General features: G+C 41.9%; 1 protein-coding gene across 9 annotated transcripts in view; it reads right to left on the bottom strand.

The window, feature by feature from the left end:
* Window positions 1-14,893, bottom strand: part of DCUN1D4 (defective in cullin neddylation 1 domain containing 4) — a 45,518-nt gene extending 30,625 nt beyond the window's left edge. For 3 of the 9 annotated variants that reach the window (XM_049831170.1, XM_049831124.1, XM_049831140.1), the window contains exons 1-3: window positions 6,554-10,750; window positions 4,889-4,959; window positions 3,884-3,923 (exon numbers count right to left, since the gene is read on the bottom strand). Coding sequence is in view for 2 of the 9 variants with exons in the window: in XM_049831117.1 (XP_049687074.1) it covers window positions 3,884-3,923; window positions 4,889-4,959; window positions 14,785-14,809 (136 nt within the window). In the remaining 7 variants the exon portion in view is untranslated. Of the gene's footprint in view, window positions 1-3,883; window positions 3,924-4,888; window positions 4,960-6,553; window positions 10,752-13,372; window positions 13,906-14,784 lie in introns of those variants that run through there. The other 6 variants (XM_049831117.1, XM_049831107.1, XM_049831178.1 and 3 more) reach the window with 4 other exon arrangements.
* Between the last annotated feature and the right edge of the window lie 4,810 nt (window positions 14,894-19,703).

Here is a 19,703-nt window from a genome sequence, read left to right on the forward strand (position 1 = left end):
GCAATCTTGTTGTAAAAGGAAAAATCATCTTCTCTATCTTGAATTCTACACTACAGAAGTGCTTTGGACTCAAGAGGGTTTTCTTCTCTAAAACAACAACAACAAAAAAAAATGAAGGAGGCAAAAGCAATTCCCCCCCCCCCCCCCCAGCTTCAAGAACAGCAATGAAGCCTTGTTTTTGTTGAAGACATTACCTCGTTCTTTTAAACAAGCTAGGTGACAACAGGAAGTGTACTTTTATTTTTGAAGATATTTTAGTCTGGATAGGTAAATAAGTCACAATTTAACAACCAAATCATGACTTTAAGCTATTAACATGTTGCTAGATTTGTAGTTATGACATAAAACCAACTATTATTTCAAATTCTAGAGAAAGTTTTCCAAGTTAATGCATATACATACCAGAAGAAAAAGGAATTGTTTACAGAATCTGAATGCCTGCTTTTCTTACCCCTACAGACAGCTGAAAAGCCAAAGGCCCATGACACATATACAGCCTACCTTATTTTTCAGATATATATGCACACTGAATGCTAACACATTTTATGAGACTGTAATCATTATAGATGACTGGAATTTTGAAGCGAGGTCCATCTGTCCTGGTTTCAGCTGGGATAGAGTTAACTGTCTTCCTAGTAGCTGGTACAGTGCTATGTTTTGAGTTCAGCATGTGAAGAATGTTGATAACACACTGATGTTTTCAGTTGTTGCTCAGTAGTGTTTAGGCTAAAGTCAAGGATTTTTCAGCTTCTCATGCCCAGCCAGGGCACAAGAAGTTGGCACAGGACACAACCAGGGCACCTGACCCAAACTGGCCAACGGGGTATTCCATACCATGGGACGTCCCATCTAGTTTAGGAACTGGGAAGGGGGGGGGGGGGGGGGGGCAGGGAATCGCTGCTCGGGGACTGGCGGGGTGTCGGTCGGCGGGTGGTGAGCTATTGCCCTGTGCATCATTTGTACATTCCAATCCTTTTATTACTCCTGTTGTCATTTTATTAGTGTTATCATTATCATTATAATTTCTTCTTTTCTGCTCTATTAAATCGTTCTTATCTCAACCCAGAAGTTTTACCTTTTTTTTCCCCGAGTTCCTCCCCCATCCCACTGGATGGGGGAAGTGAGTGAGCGGCTGCGTGGTACTTAGTTGCTGGCTGGAGTTAAACCACGACACCATCTTAGCTCCCAAATCACTGAAGGAATTTTGAAACTGCCACCCTCTAGCTCCTAGACATTTAAGATCTGGTTCCAGAAAAGAAATCTGGCTAATACTTAGAAAAGATATAATTTACTTAAAATAATTTAGTTGTCCAGTACATTTATTGTTAGCTCAGAAACAACTGTTTTGAAATAAACGTAATATGCATTAAAAGCTTATTATAAATATTAACCTAAAATTGAAATACTCAGGTTTTTTAAATAGCTTTTAGAATTCTCAACCAAATTTAGATATGCATTTATTAAGTCATGCCAAAAGCAGGGCCCACAATATAACAACATTAACCAGGATAGTTGTATCAGAAAATGAATAGTAATCTATAAGGATAAAGCTTGCTTCAGAAGACTCAGTGTAAAGAAAAAAAAATTAAAATCTCAAAACTAAAAAAAAAATTTTAAAAAAAATCACCTTTAGATGAGTTTGGCAACACTCAAAGAATCTTTTGCAACAGTTATTAACATGACTTTCAAATGAATTCTGGATATAAATCTCAAATTCACAGCATCTATGCAGTTCTATAAATTGCATAACAAAATTAATAGGTCTTGACACGTCTTACTATGCAGTCAATACTGGAAAATAGAAGTTCCAAAAATTTAGGCACATTGAAATCAACAATTGCAAAGCAATTCTTTTTAGATTCACATAAGGCTCTCCAGTAAGATGTTTCAGAAGTGTCAAATCCCAAACAAAATGGACACTGGAGACTTCACTCTACTATATTCACAATAGCCAAAATAGCTCCATGCATGTGTATTTGTCCTCCTATGAGGAAAACCAAGCACACATTTTGACTGAATTCACCTGGAAGTTACGCAAACATCAGGGCTTCACCTTTTTCTACAAGGAGACATAAAGGGCAGAAGCATAAGAAATACTGGAACAAAATCTGAAGATGAGGAGCCTGCCGGTATCAACCTCTACTTTCAGATCTCATTTCATACCTGTTCCTGGTTTGAAAGGTTCTTCTGTAACTATTGTAAAAAATTACACTCTTTACTGGGATTCTGTGCCCAAACTCATCAATGGGCATGTTTAAGCTTTTGAAACAGCTTAATTCAAACAACACAATGCAGGCAATAGGATAACCATGAGTGTCAGTATAAAGCAGTTCATCAAAACCAGTAACATGCTCAAACACCTTCCAATAGAGATAATGAGAGCTCTGAGGCTGATTTCTTACACTGACCTATATGATAGAAGTCCTAGGCAAGAGATAAGACAAATTCAAAATACCTTTGGCATACCGAGTCTTACTGATTGATTAGTGACAGAAGGGGACTACCTCAGTGCTTCACAACAGCTTTTTGTGATCAAAAGTAAACAAAGATTATGGAATGTATTTTCATACATTAAATCAGCATGTATCTCTGTTTAGTTTGAGCACCTGGATCACAAAGGGGAAAATTTCAAGTCTCCATCAGGAGATGGGAGAGGACATCAGTTCTAACATACGGACAATAAAACCTCTTGTCTTGAACCACCTGCCTCAACCTCTTTTGCACAGGTTTTTCATTTACATGATCAGCTAACTTCAAGTATCAAATCACTAACCACTGAAGGTAAATATTTGATAAAAGCCTTTTGTGGCTAGAGTAAGATACTTCAACTATGACACAACGTCACCTGTCACAGTATGGAGGAGGGTACATAAGCCCTAAGTGAGCTCTGTCCGATCCCAAACAATGCAGTCCTATGCCTCTCTTCTCATTGCTCTAGGCTAAGAGCGTGCTAGATTTGTGTGTCCCAGTAATCTCCAGGAGGAGCTGACAGCTCTCTCCACTTTCTTAAGCGCTCAAGGTAACATCAGCAAACATAGCCAGCACCTCAGGATAGAGAAAAACTTTGAGACAGATGGTAGGACAGATATGGTCAGTTTTAAAGAACAGTTCTGCTGAGTGATCAGGGCTTGAAGCCAGTAAGTTATTTTCCTTCCTCCTTAGGTATCATGCCTGAAACACAGAAAGGAAGGAAGAAAAAGAAATCAAGGAAGACGCCAGCTCATAAGTAACAAGCACAAAAGGAGGTAACAAATGTTGCAAGATATCAAGTCACAAAGCACAAATGCTGATGAACCAAGAATGGCAGCACGCTAGTACTAGGCACCTGAGATGAAGGCCTCAAAAAACGATGACATTTTATTGAACAGAAAACAGATCTGGACTAACAAATAGCCCTTAGACATTGACTGAAAATCTGCACAAGAAAGAGGAACAACCTGCAGCAAAACCACTCCAGAAAAAAACTGGGTTGTTTGGAGCACAGCATTTAAACTCGGTCACAGGCCACAAGAGGTCTTGCTTCTGCTCTGTTCTCACAAGTGCTCTTTCAAGAGTCAAAACACTGTAAGAACATGGATATTCTGCTAGTCTAATGGGTTGAGTCCAAGGAGTGAGAGAATTTTTTCATGAAGTCTTCTAAAGTACTTACACCAAGAAATAGTAAAATGACAAATACTGCTGAAACCTGTGCGAGTCCTTCACAACTGGATAAATTAAAAGCATCAACATCTATTTTGAAGAAAACTTTAAAAAATCCTGGCATTTGTTTTCTAAAACTCCTTTAGTTTTCTAAAATTCAATTTTCAGTGATGTTAGAGACACTTCTTTGATGAAGTATGTTTAAATTGTTTCAATGTATTTCCGCTACATCCCTATTAAATACCTGTCTGGTGATCGTCTTGACCAACGTCCTCTGTCAGATTCTGCAAGAGAGTAGGAATGATACAGTTAAACAAGATGGTGATCTTCATTGTTCAGTAATGTTCTTAACCTTTATTTTATATTAATTATTTAAGGAGCATCTAGCTAAGACCGCAGAGCCTTTGCGTTTCCAGTTCACATTTATCTAAAAAGTTCAAGGATAATCTTTAAATAATTTGAAAAATATTTTTGAAAATTTTTTTATCAAAAACATATCAAACTGTTTCAAGAGTGGAAATAACCATCCGTTGGATGGGGAATTCTGCACTGTTGTATTGAACAACTCCATTAATAAATGCAGCATTAGAAAGATTGAATTGACCATTTACCACAGAAATGGCTTTGCTTAAGGATGAACACACATACGTGTTCTAAAGAAAACTGATTAAAAACCAACTGAAATCTTGGAAACGAGTTACCCCCTTTTTTAGGCAGTGTCTTTTCCACAAAATTTGCAGTTTACAAACAGAAGCCATATCGGCATTTCCAGCTATGGTTGCAATAAAACAAATGTGAATGCGCAGCAAACAAGCAGGGACAGTCTTAAAAAAAAAAAAAAAAAAAATCTTGTTTCACTCTTTGCATGGTTTTTAGAGGATAGCTTGCTCGTTCAATGTGTTTTCCACAAGAACTGTAAGAAACTGGATAACGATTGTGATTACCATTATTTGATATATCTAGGAAAGTTTCTTCTATGGAGACAACATCTAAATCCAATGTTGCAGTGAACAGTGCTCAAACTCCACTCTGACACCCCACCCCCCCCCCCACCCCCCCACCCCCCCGGAGTATAATCTTTCACCTTTTACTAACACTGCTTATCTCTTAACGGATTCAACACTAAGAGTGTCTCATACAAAAAGACAGACATAGTTTTTAAAAGTGTAATCACTTAATGATTTCAATCATGAAACATGCTGGACTAAAGCCCTAACTATTCTGCTGAGAGAAAATGGCAAGTCATTACCAGCCTATTGAGGGTGTGGTAAATCTTGTGAATATTTGCCAGTGTTGATAGGTGAGAATTCAGTTGAAAATCTAGAGGGGGGGAAAAAAAAAAGTTTTAAACTTTCTGGTTTCCAGCTGTAGCAACCAAGATCTTCGTATGTTCTGGTCATTTAATAAAATCATCACACAACTATAAAATAAAAGCCATCTCAGCACTTTTTCAGCATCAACATTTTCAACACCAAGGGGAACCAGTAAGTGAAATGTGCAAAAGATACCCTACACATGCATTTTTCTTAAGGCATGGATGACTTTCAGCAAAATAAAACTACAGCTAACTGTAGCTAAACACAAAATTATATTAAAAAAAAAATTTACAACTTTTTTCCTTTAAATTGGGAATCATTACGATTTCCATGCTACGCAGTCCTTCTGTTCCATCTATTCCAAAACCAATTTAAGTACCATGTAACATTCTAAAATCATTACTAAAAATGCTAGTTTTTTAAAAAGATAATTTTATTAATACACACATACTGGCCTTTATACTAACTTCCTTGCAAAAGTAAATGACTGGAATACACTTACAAAGTTGACACATGACTTTTGTATAACGAACCAAAGGTCACAATACAGCAGCTGTTAAGACCACAGCCAGTAACACGGAAAATAAAATATTCTGACACTTCATGAAAGAAGCCATAGCATGATGTTAAGTTTCCTTCCATGCTCCAAAAATAAAACACTTGAGTTTGCTTCAGTTGCAAAAAAGTGAGAGACTAATTTTTCTTTATTCTCTTAAATTCTTATTTTATTCTTATTCTCTTAAATTCTTTATTCTCTTAAATTTATTCTCTTTATTGTTGCTAGAAATGTGTCGAGGACAAAACTAGAAAATAAGTAATTTACAAAAAAGATCAACTGTGATTGAGCCAGACAGCATGCAAACCAATAAGAATCTCAGAAGCTGGACACAGACCAGCTGACAGGGATCAAAGAGAACCAACTACTATACAATATTTCCATTTAAACTAAAAGTAAACTAGCTACCCCACTAGAACTTGTGCACAAAACCACTCTAATTAGACAGACACATGTACTATATGACAAGCAATGTATTTCAAGCAAAATTCTTCCATACATACAAAGCTGTATGTGTGTAGTGTCACCACCCAGTTAATGCATTAAAGAATTTCTACTGTGAGATATTTAATTTGGCTTTGCCCAGTAGCTGATACAAGATGCAGGTAAGGTCAAAACCATCATTCCCACATTTCCATCCCTACCATTTCAAATGAACGCTCTCAAAATATAGTTAAGATGACCCAGAATCTAAGGATAAACAAAAGTCACTAAATATCAGATCCCCAAGTCAGTGAACCACACTGCTATGAAGTTAAAAAAGTGGATCTGAAGGAACTGCCTGCTGTATTTGTTACACACACCATTATGGAATTCTCTTGTCACAGTGAATAAAACAAAATTCCTTTAGGAATCATACATTTCATTTATTATGTTAGCTAAAGAGTATCATTTCACTAATTGCTACCTATTTCTTAATGTGTTGTCCCCAAACCACCACCACAGCAATACAATTTCTGTAAGTCAGAAGTGCCAAAGATGGAGTTTCCAACTTCAGATATACTTATCTATATGAAGTCAAAAACACTCCAGATCTTCTTACCAAGGTATGATAGGAAGATGTCGCATCTTGAACAGCGTGCTAGATTTTTTCCTGCATTAAGTGCTCAATAAAGTTCCATTTTTGTTAGTCAAACAATACTAAGCAGATCCATTCTGCAAAAAACCAACCCTGAGTTTCTTAGCCAACCTTCAATTCAACACAAAGGAATTAAAAAAAAGGGGGGGGAAGGGGAGTGGAGGGACAGAGGGGGAACATAAAATCAATTCTAAATCAATTCTAAGAAGGGCAAGATTAAAAGGTAAGATTTATTTTGTTAACTGCCAGACCAGACTAAGCTTTCTGGAATATGAATTTTAAAATTTCCCTTGTTGCTCAGCCTAAAATTTACAAAGAACACGAGTCTTTATAGAAACCAGTTATACCTAGAGGTAACGAGCTGAGAACACTGAGCAAATACTGTATTGTAAACTAATATTAAACAATAATTTTAGGTGGTACTTTTAAAAACAATAGAAAAAATATTTTAAAATTAGGATTATGTATATTAGGTATCTCCTTTGAAATAAACATTCCTAGGCACTTCAAAACACAGAATTCATACCAGTATTTTTCACACATCCACTGGAAATATCCTCACAATTTTAAGCTGTTACTCAAAAACAGGTTACATAATTACAATGGACTTAAAGGGGTTACACGAATATATTTTTTACAGGTCTTGTACTACAAGCGTCACACCTTAGTTCCTCAAAAACTGGTTTATCCATATGAATACAGAAGACCAAAGTCCAAAGTTCTCTCTCTTCCACAGGGAAAGCTTGCAAAGTAGGGATATTATCCAAAAGCGAAAACAGGCTTCTTGTACAGTTACAAAAGCAAATAGGAGCAGCAGGCAATGAATTAGGGAAGTTGCACTACAGCTCAAGTCACCTTTTCAACTGGTCACAGTGTCTGCTGTATATGTATTGCAAGGAAGATACACAAAGTATCCTATGCCACTGAAAAGGCATATTTTGAAAAAAAAAATGTTTTTGAAGAAACAGAATCCAAAAAAACCCTCCCATGCTCAAGTAACACCATCTTGAAAATTAGCAAAGGGACAACGGCATAGTCAACATGACAAGCAAGCGATTGAACAGCTGGCTGCAATTCTGTGCTTCAGGAACACAGTCTCCCCTCCACCTCCCAAACTTCCACACTTGCTTGTGCAGCCACTGTGCCCACCCCCCACCTCGGTCAGCCCACTACCCCAGGAATCTTATCCGCAAAAAATATAAACAAACCAACCCTGCCAGCTCAGTGGCCTGAATCAGATCACCAAGGAGGTTTAACACCAGATAAGCAGAGTTAGAGCAAGAAACAGGAAAGGTCCTCCCAAGTGGGAGCAAAATAGTCTCTTGTGGCAGCAGCAGTGTTAAGTCACATAAACCGTCCATCCAAGCCCCACTATGAGAAGAGTGATACATCACGTGAAGCTACACACTCAACAGCTGGTTGCGAGAGCTTTACATGAAAAAAGCCATCAAACATGAAGTTATTTTTCACAGGAATACAAGTTTCAAAGCACATGAACTGGCCTGAAAATATGTTGGTTTTTTCTTGCAGAAAAAAATATTTTACAGCAAAGTATCACACACTTTATTGCCCTGGGATCAGAAGATAAAAACCTGCTTGCCTTTGTGAATACTGAAAAGAGATGTGCTGGAATGTTTGCTAAGACTTTAAGAGGTGCATGTCAAACAAGTGTATGTATTTTGTTGATTACATTATTTTTCATGCAGATGTTAGCTTATCTTTAGCAATGATTGAAGCAACGGAAATTCCAAATGGTATTAAATACTGTGCTATAATTCAGAATGTAACGGCTAAAGAAAAAAAAATCTGAGTAAAATAATTGCAAATCCAGAATCTGGAAAGAAAAGAAAAATGCCAGAGCCAACCTAATACCATGGAATTTAAACTTTGTCTGCAGTTTATCATTAACACTTAAGTGTTAAAGTCTGGGTTAGTCAATTAGTCATGATCATATACAATATAAAAGTAGAAAGCAAATAGTTTAAAAATAACTTTTAAAATATTATAGATTAAGGTTTACCCTATGGGCCTGACAGTTACGGAGAGGCAAAAGAAACAAGAGCTAGCTGGGCTTGCTTCCATAACAAACTAGACAAAAATCATTCTATACCCCTTCATTAAGACAAACATATGAAACACAATGAACAAACAAAAGCCTCAATTATAAGCAAATGATACAGGTTAACTGAACTTCGATACTCTACTTTCCTATCTGAAATGAAAAAAACTTTAAAGGTCAAGTCCAATTTTTTACTGGAGGGAATGATGCGTTGACAAACTATTGAAATGAAACCACAAGTGAACACCTAAAAAAAGAAAAAAGAGAAGAGTATTTCTGCCTATGCACCGACTCACACATAGACATGTACCCGCCTGAACAAAAACTTTAACTTAGTTCCTGCTGTCAAAATTATCACTTTAAAGCTTGGACAAAACACAGCTACAGGGTGCGCTGCAATCTACTAAAAACCTAGTAAAAACTTAACAATAGTACTAAACCAGATCAGCAGCTGACTCCAAGTTTCCTTTAAAAGGTACTAGATTCTTTTTCTGAGCAAAGAGAAAGTCTATACAAAACCTCACAGTTACAGTAGGTCTAAAAATATTTATCCTAGATAAAGATGCCATATAAATGCTATAGATACAACTCTGTATTAAAAATTAAGTATGAAAGTAGTCATAGCAATAATTTTTATTACTGCTAAGATGTATCTGACTCAGTACAAATATCGTGGGTAATCTTCTGTAATGTTCTCAGAAAAAAATTAGATAGAAAACACATACTAGGCAGACTCATTCCTGAAAATTAAAATGGAATGTTTATGCTTTTACTTTTTTTTTAATTCGTTTCCTTGGTTTCAAATAATACAACTGGAGAAAACTTATAGTAGTACTAGAAATAATTGTTCAAAGTAGTGTCTTCTTAATTATTTTTAAATAAACTTTACTTATCCAAAAAAGAATCATTTAATCTTCTATGAACCATGCTCTGCAGTCTACTTACAGAATTATCCTAACAGTAAGACTATTTATATTGATTAAGGAACTTAGAAGTTCAGATCTGAAACCTACATTTGGCAAAAGCCTTCAGTACTTCTATTCAGGAAGCAGAAATTCTATATTCATTACTAAATGCAGAAAACAAGAGAAAAACATGCAATCAGTTTTATTTTCATTTACACAAAAACATCACAACACACCTAAAAACTGATATTCCCAAACTGCAGTACAGAGCAGCTAGGAGCTGAGTCTGCATTCCTGTCGAAGACAGGATTAAGAATTCATTTCCACTGTGTCTGTAGCTGAATCTGCACAGGCAGCGACACCCTTTAGCAGGAGCAGCCTGCAGAAGAGACCTCTCTCCCAGTCTGTAATGTGAGAGCAAGCATGCAGGGGAGGCAGAGAAGAACAGGCTTGAAAAGTAGGGTCTCCCTTGATTTCATGGGGTTGAACATGGGGCATGATTCAGAAAGTAAGGAAAATCAAGCGAATTCCAGCCTGGACAGTAAGGACATGCAACTAAATGGAAAGAGAAGTGGGATGATCCATCCTAGCTTGAGGAGCAACAGGACCTAGCCATTAGGGCTAAAGACATGGTGCTGCTGGACGTTTCTCCTGCATATATGCATACAGAGATGCATCAAGCTCAGAGCTACTGCTGACAGCAGCGGTATCCAAACCCACAGTTGCAAATTTGTGTACATTTTCCAAGCACAACAGCCTAAAACGTTCTGAAACAAAACACAGAGTGACTTAAGCTATTAAAAAGAAAACCCTACAAAACCCCCAAACAACAAAATGTGGCTGAAACGACAAGACACTAAAACCCACTTATTTTAATGTAAACATTCACATTCAACTCTAACATTTGATATTACCACACGTAAGCAGTCACTCACTTTATCTGCAACAAAATATTTTAAAATTACTGCATAGTACATAGATAGGGAAAAGCATTAATCTTTTTTTTTCCCCCCATGGGAACAAATCCTTATTCTACCTAGATATTTAAAAAGTACCCTGATCTGAAAGCTTGTTTACAGAAAGACCTACTGTAGTTTAAAGTTTACTAAAAGTTTTAGAGCAATTTAAGCAGTGCAAAAGTTGTGTAACTGTTACTTTAGTAACTGACTCTGAACTAGTAAGAGCTATGCTAACATATGCTATACTAATGCACAGGATAAAAAACCCTGCACGCTAGCTCATGGGGGTTTTTGGGGGGGGGGGCGGGGGGGGGAGGGCGGGGCTGGTTAGGTATTTTGGTTTTTATAGAAAGGCCTAACACTAAGTGTATTTCTAGTGCAAAACATCTGTTTCTGTTGCTGCAAATACCACTTGTGTACCTACTAAATGTATTTGCTAAGCATTCCTAACGGAGATTCTTGCCAGCATATAATAAAGCTGGAGTGACCAGCCGCAGTTGGAAAAGAATGAGTAAAACCAGTGGATAATTACAGCTAATTTAAATCTGCTTCTAAAGCATGTATTACCAAATCAAACAGCATTTCAGTGATTCCATGTTACTAAGACTGTGAACAGACATTCTTTCAGTTTACAATTCAGAAATATAGGAAATTGAGCTACAAAGCATTTAATACAATGAACCAATTTTACACCCATTTGATGCAAAGCGTTCATCCAGTCTAACTCTTACTCTACCATCAAATTAATTTAAAAAAGTGTGAGTTAGTTTTCCATCATCAGCTGCTATGGCCTGAGAGTTGTTTTGCCAGCACTACTCTTAACTTCATGCCAGATTAGGTGTCATCTGTCATCCTACAAAGGGCATAAAGCTAATAAAAACTTTGTATCTCGTGCTCTAGCTAATTCAGCAGAAATGCAACCCTGTCAAGTGTGCACTACTAGGGTATCCAGCACCATGCAGATCTGGTATACAGCACGATGGATCTGCAACAGCCTAGGAACAGCTATGCCAGTCAAAAGCATTACTGCCCCAGCTGTTTGCTTCTTCCTCTCCGCCAAAAGTTACAGACTCCACAGTTCTGCCAGCAGCACAGGTCATGGGCACGTTCCCTAATCCACTTCAGGCAAAAATCAGCCACGTCAGTTTAGACAGTTAAGTGGCAGGAGCTAACCCAGATACATTTGACTGCGTGGATCAGACAGTACTCCTACAAACCACTTTACCAGTAGAGCAAGGGAAGCAGTAATCTACAGCTAATGGGCAGTAATGAGCGGCTGCCATAGACCGAGTCCCACAGTCTGTGCAGCCACACATCTGCATCAAGCGACACAGAAGCATGTGTCATACCAGCTGGTTCCCAATGGCAAGCTAAAGCCTTGTAGCTCTAACAACAATATATATACATACACAGCTATATATAGAGAAAGAGAAAACACTGAACAAACTGGTAGTTATTTCTATCTCTTTATGAGCCAAAAGCAGAAATTCTGTTTAACCTCAGACCCGTGATTTTAAATAGAAAAACTTAATTGGATAGTATAAGAAAAATGCTGGCACATTTAAAATAAGGGTTCTGCCTGAAGCCCTTGTTAGTAGTCTTACTTATTGTAGAAGAAATAACCACACTATTAAATGTTCTAATATTTAAACTGGATACAAGAGTTATACATTTTCATGGGATGTACCATACTTCCTGGTGCAATGCTTTTTGGCAAGCACAGGACGGACAAATTAAGCAAATTAAGCAAGTTTCCCTCTTCTGCTTGAAGGCACAAACAAAACTAGGAAATAATGCTTTGAAAAAGCCCAAAGTCCTTGTTTTCAGTATCTCCAAAGTAAAGGGGGGGGGGGGGGAGGAGGTAAGTAAAGAAAATACAGTATTAATAATTCACTTAAAGTTAGCACAAAAACTACACAGACAAAAATAAATTTAAATAAAGTGCTGTAATTAGACAAATGAAATCTCATCCTGATACAATAGAATGAAGAGAAGCAGTGAGAGGAACTGTTTACCTGCCTAACTCAACTTATTGCATGGCCTTGCACAGAGAAAACATTTCCAATTATAGTTACCGGAGTTGCAAGAAACTTTTAAGCAAACATTTGCAACAGAAAAAGGGAAAGTTGATGTTTCCCATATAATGTGAAATGTGTACATTCAGTCTCAGAAAGTAAAACTGAAACAGCAAAAATGCATTAATGAAGTTCATATCATAAGCACAGATAAGAATGTAAGCAGGGTCAAAAAGAAGGCTCAAAAAAAATGTTCAGTCAAGAAACAATCATAAGCCAACTACTGTATGTGTAAAGATATGCTATGAACACTTCTCATTTCAAGCATTTAAATCAATGAGGAAAAAACCCAACTACTATGAAGCTACAGATAATGAAGTTAGCTTAGGAAAACACTCCTATTTAAAATAACACATATACAAGGCCATGAACTGCACCCCCACTGCCCCAAAAAAGTATTGAGGTGGATGATTCAATCATTCCAAGGGACATTTTTAAAAAGAAGCCAGTAACAGCTGAAGGCTGAGAAACAGTGCTCGTTTTCTGCAGAGAAATTTAAAAAAAAAATTAAAAAAAATCACTACATAGTCTTAACACCCTACATGAGGGAGCACTGGTGTATTTATAAGTGTAGCTTACATGTACATAATGAAGGCCTGCACCCTTTTTTGGACAGGGCACATGACAAAAGACACTGAACAGAAGGCATTTTCTAGAATAATTATCCTTCCGTTTCCAACACGAAGCAGTTATTAGTGCTTTAATGGCAGCCTTAACCATCAACGTATAATGATCCCCAAATATAAAGGTAAAATAAACCAGAACCACTAAAGACATTACATAACCTTATGATTTAAAGCCCCTACCAGGCTGCCCCTGTCCAGTCTCTCATTTTGAGAAACACAGGAGGATTCAAGAAAATCCAGGCCTTATGCAGCGCTTCTTCCCATAACTGGTTTCAGGACTTTGTCCAAAAGTCAGACCACCGTTCATTAACGTACGATCAAAGCTTCTGTTTTCATTATCTTTCCCATAAGCGAGTTCTGCAGTAATAAAGCGCCTCAGAGCTGCAACTCCTTGCACATCGACAACACGTTCCTGGGAGATTTCACAGGAATCGGGAACATCGCTCTGCCGAGACAGCTCTGTGCTCGGGATGACAGCCTCATCTCTCCGGCGGACGGGGACGGAGCCTATTCCCGAACCCCACGGCTATCCCACAGCCACGCAGGTGTGCGATCCCCCCCACGCCAGGCAGCCTGCCTACAGCATACGGTCCCGCCCGCTCCGAAAGCGCAGCCAGAAACTAGACGCCACAGACAAAGCCCTCCCTACCCTCCTCCGGAACAGGCGGCCGGAACCCCCCCACGCCCCCCGCCCCGAAGCCCGGCGGCCTTGCCCCCAGGCCGCCTGCAGCCCCGCGGGGAGGGCAGGGCGCAGCGGGGGACCCCCGCCGGCTACCGGGCTGCAACTCGCACCCCCGCGCGGGGGCGGGGGCAGCACGCCCCGCCGCCGCGGTGCCTGCTGGGAGCTGTAGTCCCCCGCCCCGCTCCGCGCCGAGAGGCCCTCCGCGCGGGGCGGCCGCAGGAGAGACTCCACCTCCCACAATGCGCCGCGCTCCCCATTCCCCTTCACAGCCCGCTTCTCCTGCACCGGCCCGGCGGAATCCGCTACGTCCACCGCCACCCACCTCCCCACCCCCCTCCCGCCCCACACACACCGCTCCCACGCAGCGAGGCCGCCGGGCAGCCCCGCGGCCCGCGCCCGCCCTCTCCTCGGCAGCCGCGGCTGCCTCGCAGCCAGCCACGAGGGCCGGCCGCGGCCTCACCCGCTCGCCAGCCGGGTCGGGGAAACTGCGTCACACCCTCCCAGCGCCCACAGCCCCCATCCGCGGCTGCCCCCGCCCCCGCCCGGGCCGCCCCCGCCCAGCCCCGGCCCGGCCCCGGCCCGGCCCGCCACCCCCCCGGGGGAGCCCGCCGAGGGCCGCGGGGCGCCCGCCGCCCCCACCGGGCCCCCGCCCTCCGGTACGCCCGCCGCCTCTCTCCCCGCCGGTTCCGCACCCGCCGGCCTGACGCCCCTCCCCGTCATCGGGAGCCCCGGCGGCGCGTTCGGCCGAGCCTCCTCGGTGAGGGGCAGGAGAAGCCGCCCCCACCCGGGCGGCAGCGCCCGCGGGCGGAAAGACCAGGCCGGTGCCACCGGTGGGTGGGTGGGTGGGTGGGCGAGCGGGAGCGCCCGGCCCGGCCCCGCCGCTACTCACTGACAGCGGCGGCATCCGAGTGCATTTTCGTGCAGCGCACACACCGCCCTGCCCGGCCCGGCTCCCTCTGCCCCTCTCCCAATCACAGAGCCCAAGCACGGACGCCTCCCGCCCCGCCCACCGGCGGCACCCATTGGCTCGGGCTGCCCCGAGAGACCGCACGTCCTGCTCTCCTACTGCTCGAGGCTCCTGCCACTCTCCCTCCGCCTGCCCCGCACCGCCTGCCCCGCCCGCTCCCTACCTCCTATTGGGCTCAAGGCTGAGCCGACACCGCCCCCCTTCATTCTGACTGGGCTTTGCCGGTGCCAGTTTTTCCTGGCCTTAAAAGCGCGTGCAAAGAACAGCACTTTGTGTCACCCGTGGCTCTGATTGGCTACGGAGGCCACGGGCCGCGCCCACGCCCCGATACGATTGGATGAGCGGGGCCGAGGGCGGGGCCGCCGGCGCTGACCCGCCCCTCAGAGCGCCGCCGGGGTCTGCCCCGGGCGGGTCCCTCGGCGGCGGCCGCCCCGGCTGTCCGCCTCCCCCCGGCCGTTACGCGGCGCGGGCACCGGCGGCAGCGCGCTCCCCCCCATCTCAGCCCCGAGGGCGCTCCGGCGGCAGCCCGCGGGGACGGTAGGCAGCCTCGGCCCCGGCGCCACAGGGCCGCCTGCTTGGCCTCCCGCTGCCGGGACGAGCCGCGGCCTCCGTACGCCCGAAGGCTGGCGCGCCCCGTACCTGCCCCAGGCGGACGAAAGAGCGCTTGCACACGTACGTAACGCGCGCCCCGGGGCAGCTGGTGCCGTGTCGTCAGGGCCGGAGCAGGTAGCTGGCGCTCGGGGAGGAAGATTTCTGGACCGCACCATCCTCCCTGTGCTCTGTGAAGCCAGCTTCAGTGTGGCCAAATCGCCAGCTAGCTCGGGAAGGTTTCTTTGTTTCTGCCATCTCCCTTGTCCTGAGGGGGAAAATGGCAGCCTGCCCCCACCAGCTGAACGCACCCAAGGGTCAGGTCTGTGCTGCAGCAGCAGAGGCACGAGGGGCAACAGCTGCTCCTGGCAGGTGGATGAGACTCCTTCCTGCCTCCCGTTACTGTTCCTGCTCCTCGAAACCTAGCGCATGGACACACACGCACCCCCGCCTCCTTTCCCCCCTTGCAGTACAGAGGGAAAGGGCTCCCCGTTCCTGAGCCGGAGGAGTAAGACACCTTGCAGGTCATTGCTGCTTAGCAGCCCAGCTCAGCATCTTGCGTCCTTTCAGGGGTAAAAGCCTTCCCTTGCCCTACTCGGTGTTGAAACACGGATGAGAAGAGACTGCTACAGCACCGCCTGTGCACAAAGGAGGATTATTAAGACAGAAATTACCCATGGAAAAATAAAAACTTCCTCTAAGAGGTTAAGTTAAAAGAAAGTCAAGGACTCAGAATTGAAGAAGTGCCCGATTTAAGGTAATTGTCCCTTTGGAGCAACGCATTAGCATACAGTCCTGAATTAACTGATCGCACACCTGTTTGGAGTTTTTTTATCACCCTTGCCTTATTCAGTGAACCAGTCAGAATGTGCAAGCGCAGCCAATTTATTTTTCAGAGCAACATCTTATGTTTTCAACTGCCTCTTTTACAGAGAGGAAGATGGAGTCCATAAGAAAATTAATTCTCTCTTCAAAAGTCATGTACTAAGACCACATCAGAGCAATGAAAGACCCCATTATTTGAAATTCTTACTTGTTCACTAACTCCTTGAAATTATTTCTGTAGAACTTCCTGCCTCCATCTCTGACATTTTCCTATTTGCACCATCTTTTGTTTACCTTAGCAATTGTATATTTACACTACCACCTTTAAAAAAAATTATCCTAGGGTAAAGCAGTGCAAGCTAGGGTTCACTTCTTGGGTACTTCTAACATCCCACATGCCAGACATTCACATCTGTGCCTGTCATCCCAAGATCTTATACCCAATAGGGGCACCACTGAGTTGCAATTCATCTGATCTGTTCTAATTCTGGATTGAGAGAAACAATTCCTTTAGGGGTGCCTGTTTGTTCACAATGACCATAAAAAGCACATAGACTGCTAGTTCAGAATAAAAAATATTCAAAAAGAAATCTTCTTCCATAAACTGATAAGAGATCTAAAGAAAGGTGACACAGAAGAACCCTATCTGGTTGTATCTGAAGTCAGAAAGGTTTATACTTTTTTTTCCCCCCATTTATATTAGTCTAAAATTAAATATACTACTTGGCTTTACAAATCTTTCCTTAGACTATAGCTTCCGTAACTACTGCTATCCGTAAGTGTAAAGCAAATAATACTGTAGGTTTGACAAACAAAAGTTCAAAAAATTTTTGAATAGTTGAATGCACAAGTATAATCCCTGACCCTTAAAAACTAGATCTGCAAAGAAATCCATAGGGAAACACAAAAGAGACTTTGTTTTCTGCCTCTGCCTGCTAAACAAGGGAATGTATGCTTCAGCCAGAAAAGGCCTGCCCCATGAGAACAAGGCCCATTACAACATGCACCTTCATTCCAACCTCAAGAAGGTATAAATATCCCCTTTGTTACCGCTAGTTGTAAACCACTATGCAAGTCCCTGGTCTGGCAGATGTTATGAAATCACGCCTATATTTTCCCTCCAAAGCCTGAGTTTACAAAATGCAGAAATACTTCATTTTACATACAGCAAATCAATCCAGTTATGGTTGATCAAGCATTGTCTCAAGGACATTGACAGGTTAAGCAGTTCCAGCATTAGCCTCTTAATCCTACCCCTCCTGGCATCCTTTATTTTGTGCCAGTGCAACCATTTGCACAGCTAGATAGCAAGGTAGATCGAAGAGCAAGACTGCCCCCAAAAAGCAAAAACCCCAAAACAAAACAATAAAACCCTCAACACTTCTTTTGGTTTTGTTCATTTGTTTGTTTTCTTTTCCCAGCCAGATAAATATCCTGATCTGGCTCACTACACATACGTGCAAATGCTCCTATCGACACACAGGAGAGGAATAATAAACTAAGAACTGGAGAGGGGCAGGAAATGCATCAGCCAGTTTACACACTGCTAGATCAAACTTAAAACTGTACGCTTTTTTTTTTAAGAAGAAAGACTGTCATTGTTTGACTTTTTATGTTTGTGTTTCTTTTTTTAATTGATAGCTAAAATGGCAACCACATAAAAAACCATCATAGACTGTGAAAAATACTGGCTAACATGAGAAAGAAGAGCTACTTACTTAGTTTTATCTTCTTCACCATCAGAAAAATAGCATAGAAGAGTCTTTGAGGAAGAGGATCCCCTCTGTTTCCAAAGGGTATCAGACTCCAAATTGCTAAAGCCACTGCATCTCTCAAATACCTTCATTCATCTTGCTTTGCTTAGAAACAAGCTTGTAAGTTAACTTTAGGCACCAGAATCACAAGCCATTATGAGTTTTACAAGTCAGAGAGGGAAGAGAATAGTACTGAAAATAAAAACATTAGCAAAGCAGAATTTGATGAACATTAACCAAGGAGATAAAGCAGCAAAAAAAGCACAGTACAGGGCATTGTAAGAAAAGAAACAAATTGTCTACCAGAAGCCCAGCAATCATTTGCAGATATGAAGAAGTAACTGATAACCAAGTCAATACAAACAGCTTTATGCAACGCTTCTGAAAAGATTTTTCACCCTCAGAGTTAGGATGAAACACCTCAACTGTGTGTTATTCTTGTGTGGTATCAGCAGAACAGTACTGATCGGGGATAAGAGAGGACCTCAGGTGGCAGAAAGTAGCAGCTGCAGATTATGTAACTGCTTTCAAACCACTCCTCGTTCAACAATTCAGCTCATTGTAATTGGCCTGTCCCACAGACACGTACTATGCTCGTTGTTGAAGTAAAAAGGGTTCTGTTACACTTGCTCCACAGACATACAACTTTGATCCCAAGGGCCCTTTTGTAACACCCTGCAAACAAATGTAACTTTACATACATGAGAAAAAAACATGTTTCAGGGCTGTTGGTAGCTTGTATTTAAATCCTTAAATTGGATTTATAGGTTTTTTTCAGCTTCAGTTTGAAATTTAAAAAAAAAAAATTTGCTTAATTCATAATTAGGAATATCTAAGTAGCCAAGCTTAAGAGAGCACCTCAGAATTTCTGCGTGAACCCTGGAGGTGCATCAAAACAACCAACACCTTTGTGTGGGGCCATGAAGCTCCTTCACTGTCAGTAGAGGACCCTGAACATTTTTTGTGTTCTGTTTCAGAGATATACATGGGCGCTGGTCATCTACACGCTTAAGCTGCACCCAATTTGTTTCAGTAACATCAACTCCAGTTCAAAACCAAAGGGTGTGCCCAACTTCTGTTTAATTAAAGCTTGGAGCTGCAACGCCCTTTTTGAAACTGGGAAATAACAATTTCAGGTCCTTTGTAGCCCAAGAGGTTTGAACTGCAGCTCGCAGGTTTCAGAGTGCTCTGTGACAACACCGGAGCCACCATTCCTGAAGGTAAGCTTACAATACACATCGAAATGCCTGAGTCAAGGCCCCAGAGCAGGAATATATGCAAGAGGAGACTTCAGTCTCCACCCTGCTGAAGAATCCAGTACAATTACTCTCAAAAGTTGCTCTCTTACATGTTACCTAGAGTCCTCCTTTCTTATTCTGAGATACACACCAGTAGGCTCCTGATGTACTGCTGTCTCTTCCTGTATATTCCTAGAAACTTTAAGTGACCTGCACAGAATGTCAGAGAGGATGGAATTAGGAGTAAACAGAATACATACTTAGAAATCAGATATATATACTCTAGACCTTTCACCACCAGTAAAAGTTCAAACCTTTAGAAAATAATCTTTATTTTATACATTTTATCTTATATATTTTATCTTTTCATGCTATCTCTGAATGCATAAAGGTATCCACAACCTTTTTCTTTCATAACATACTATCTTATGAAAGC

This window comes from Accipiter gentilis, chromosome 3 (genome assembly GCF_929443795.1).
Source record: "Accipiter gentilis chromosome 3, bAccGen1.1, whole genome shotgun sequence".
NCBI classification, from domain to species: Eukaryota; Metazoa; Chordata; class Aves; order Accipitriformes; family Accipitridae; genus Astur; species Astur gentilis.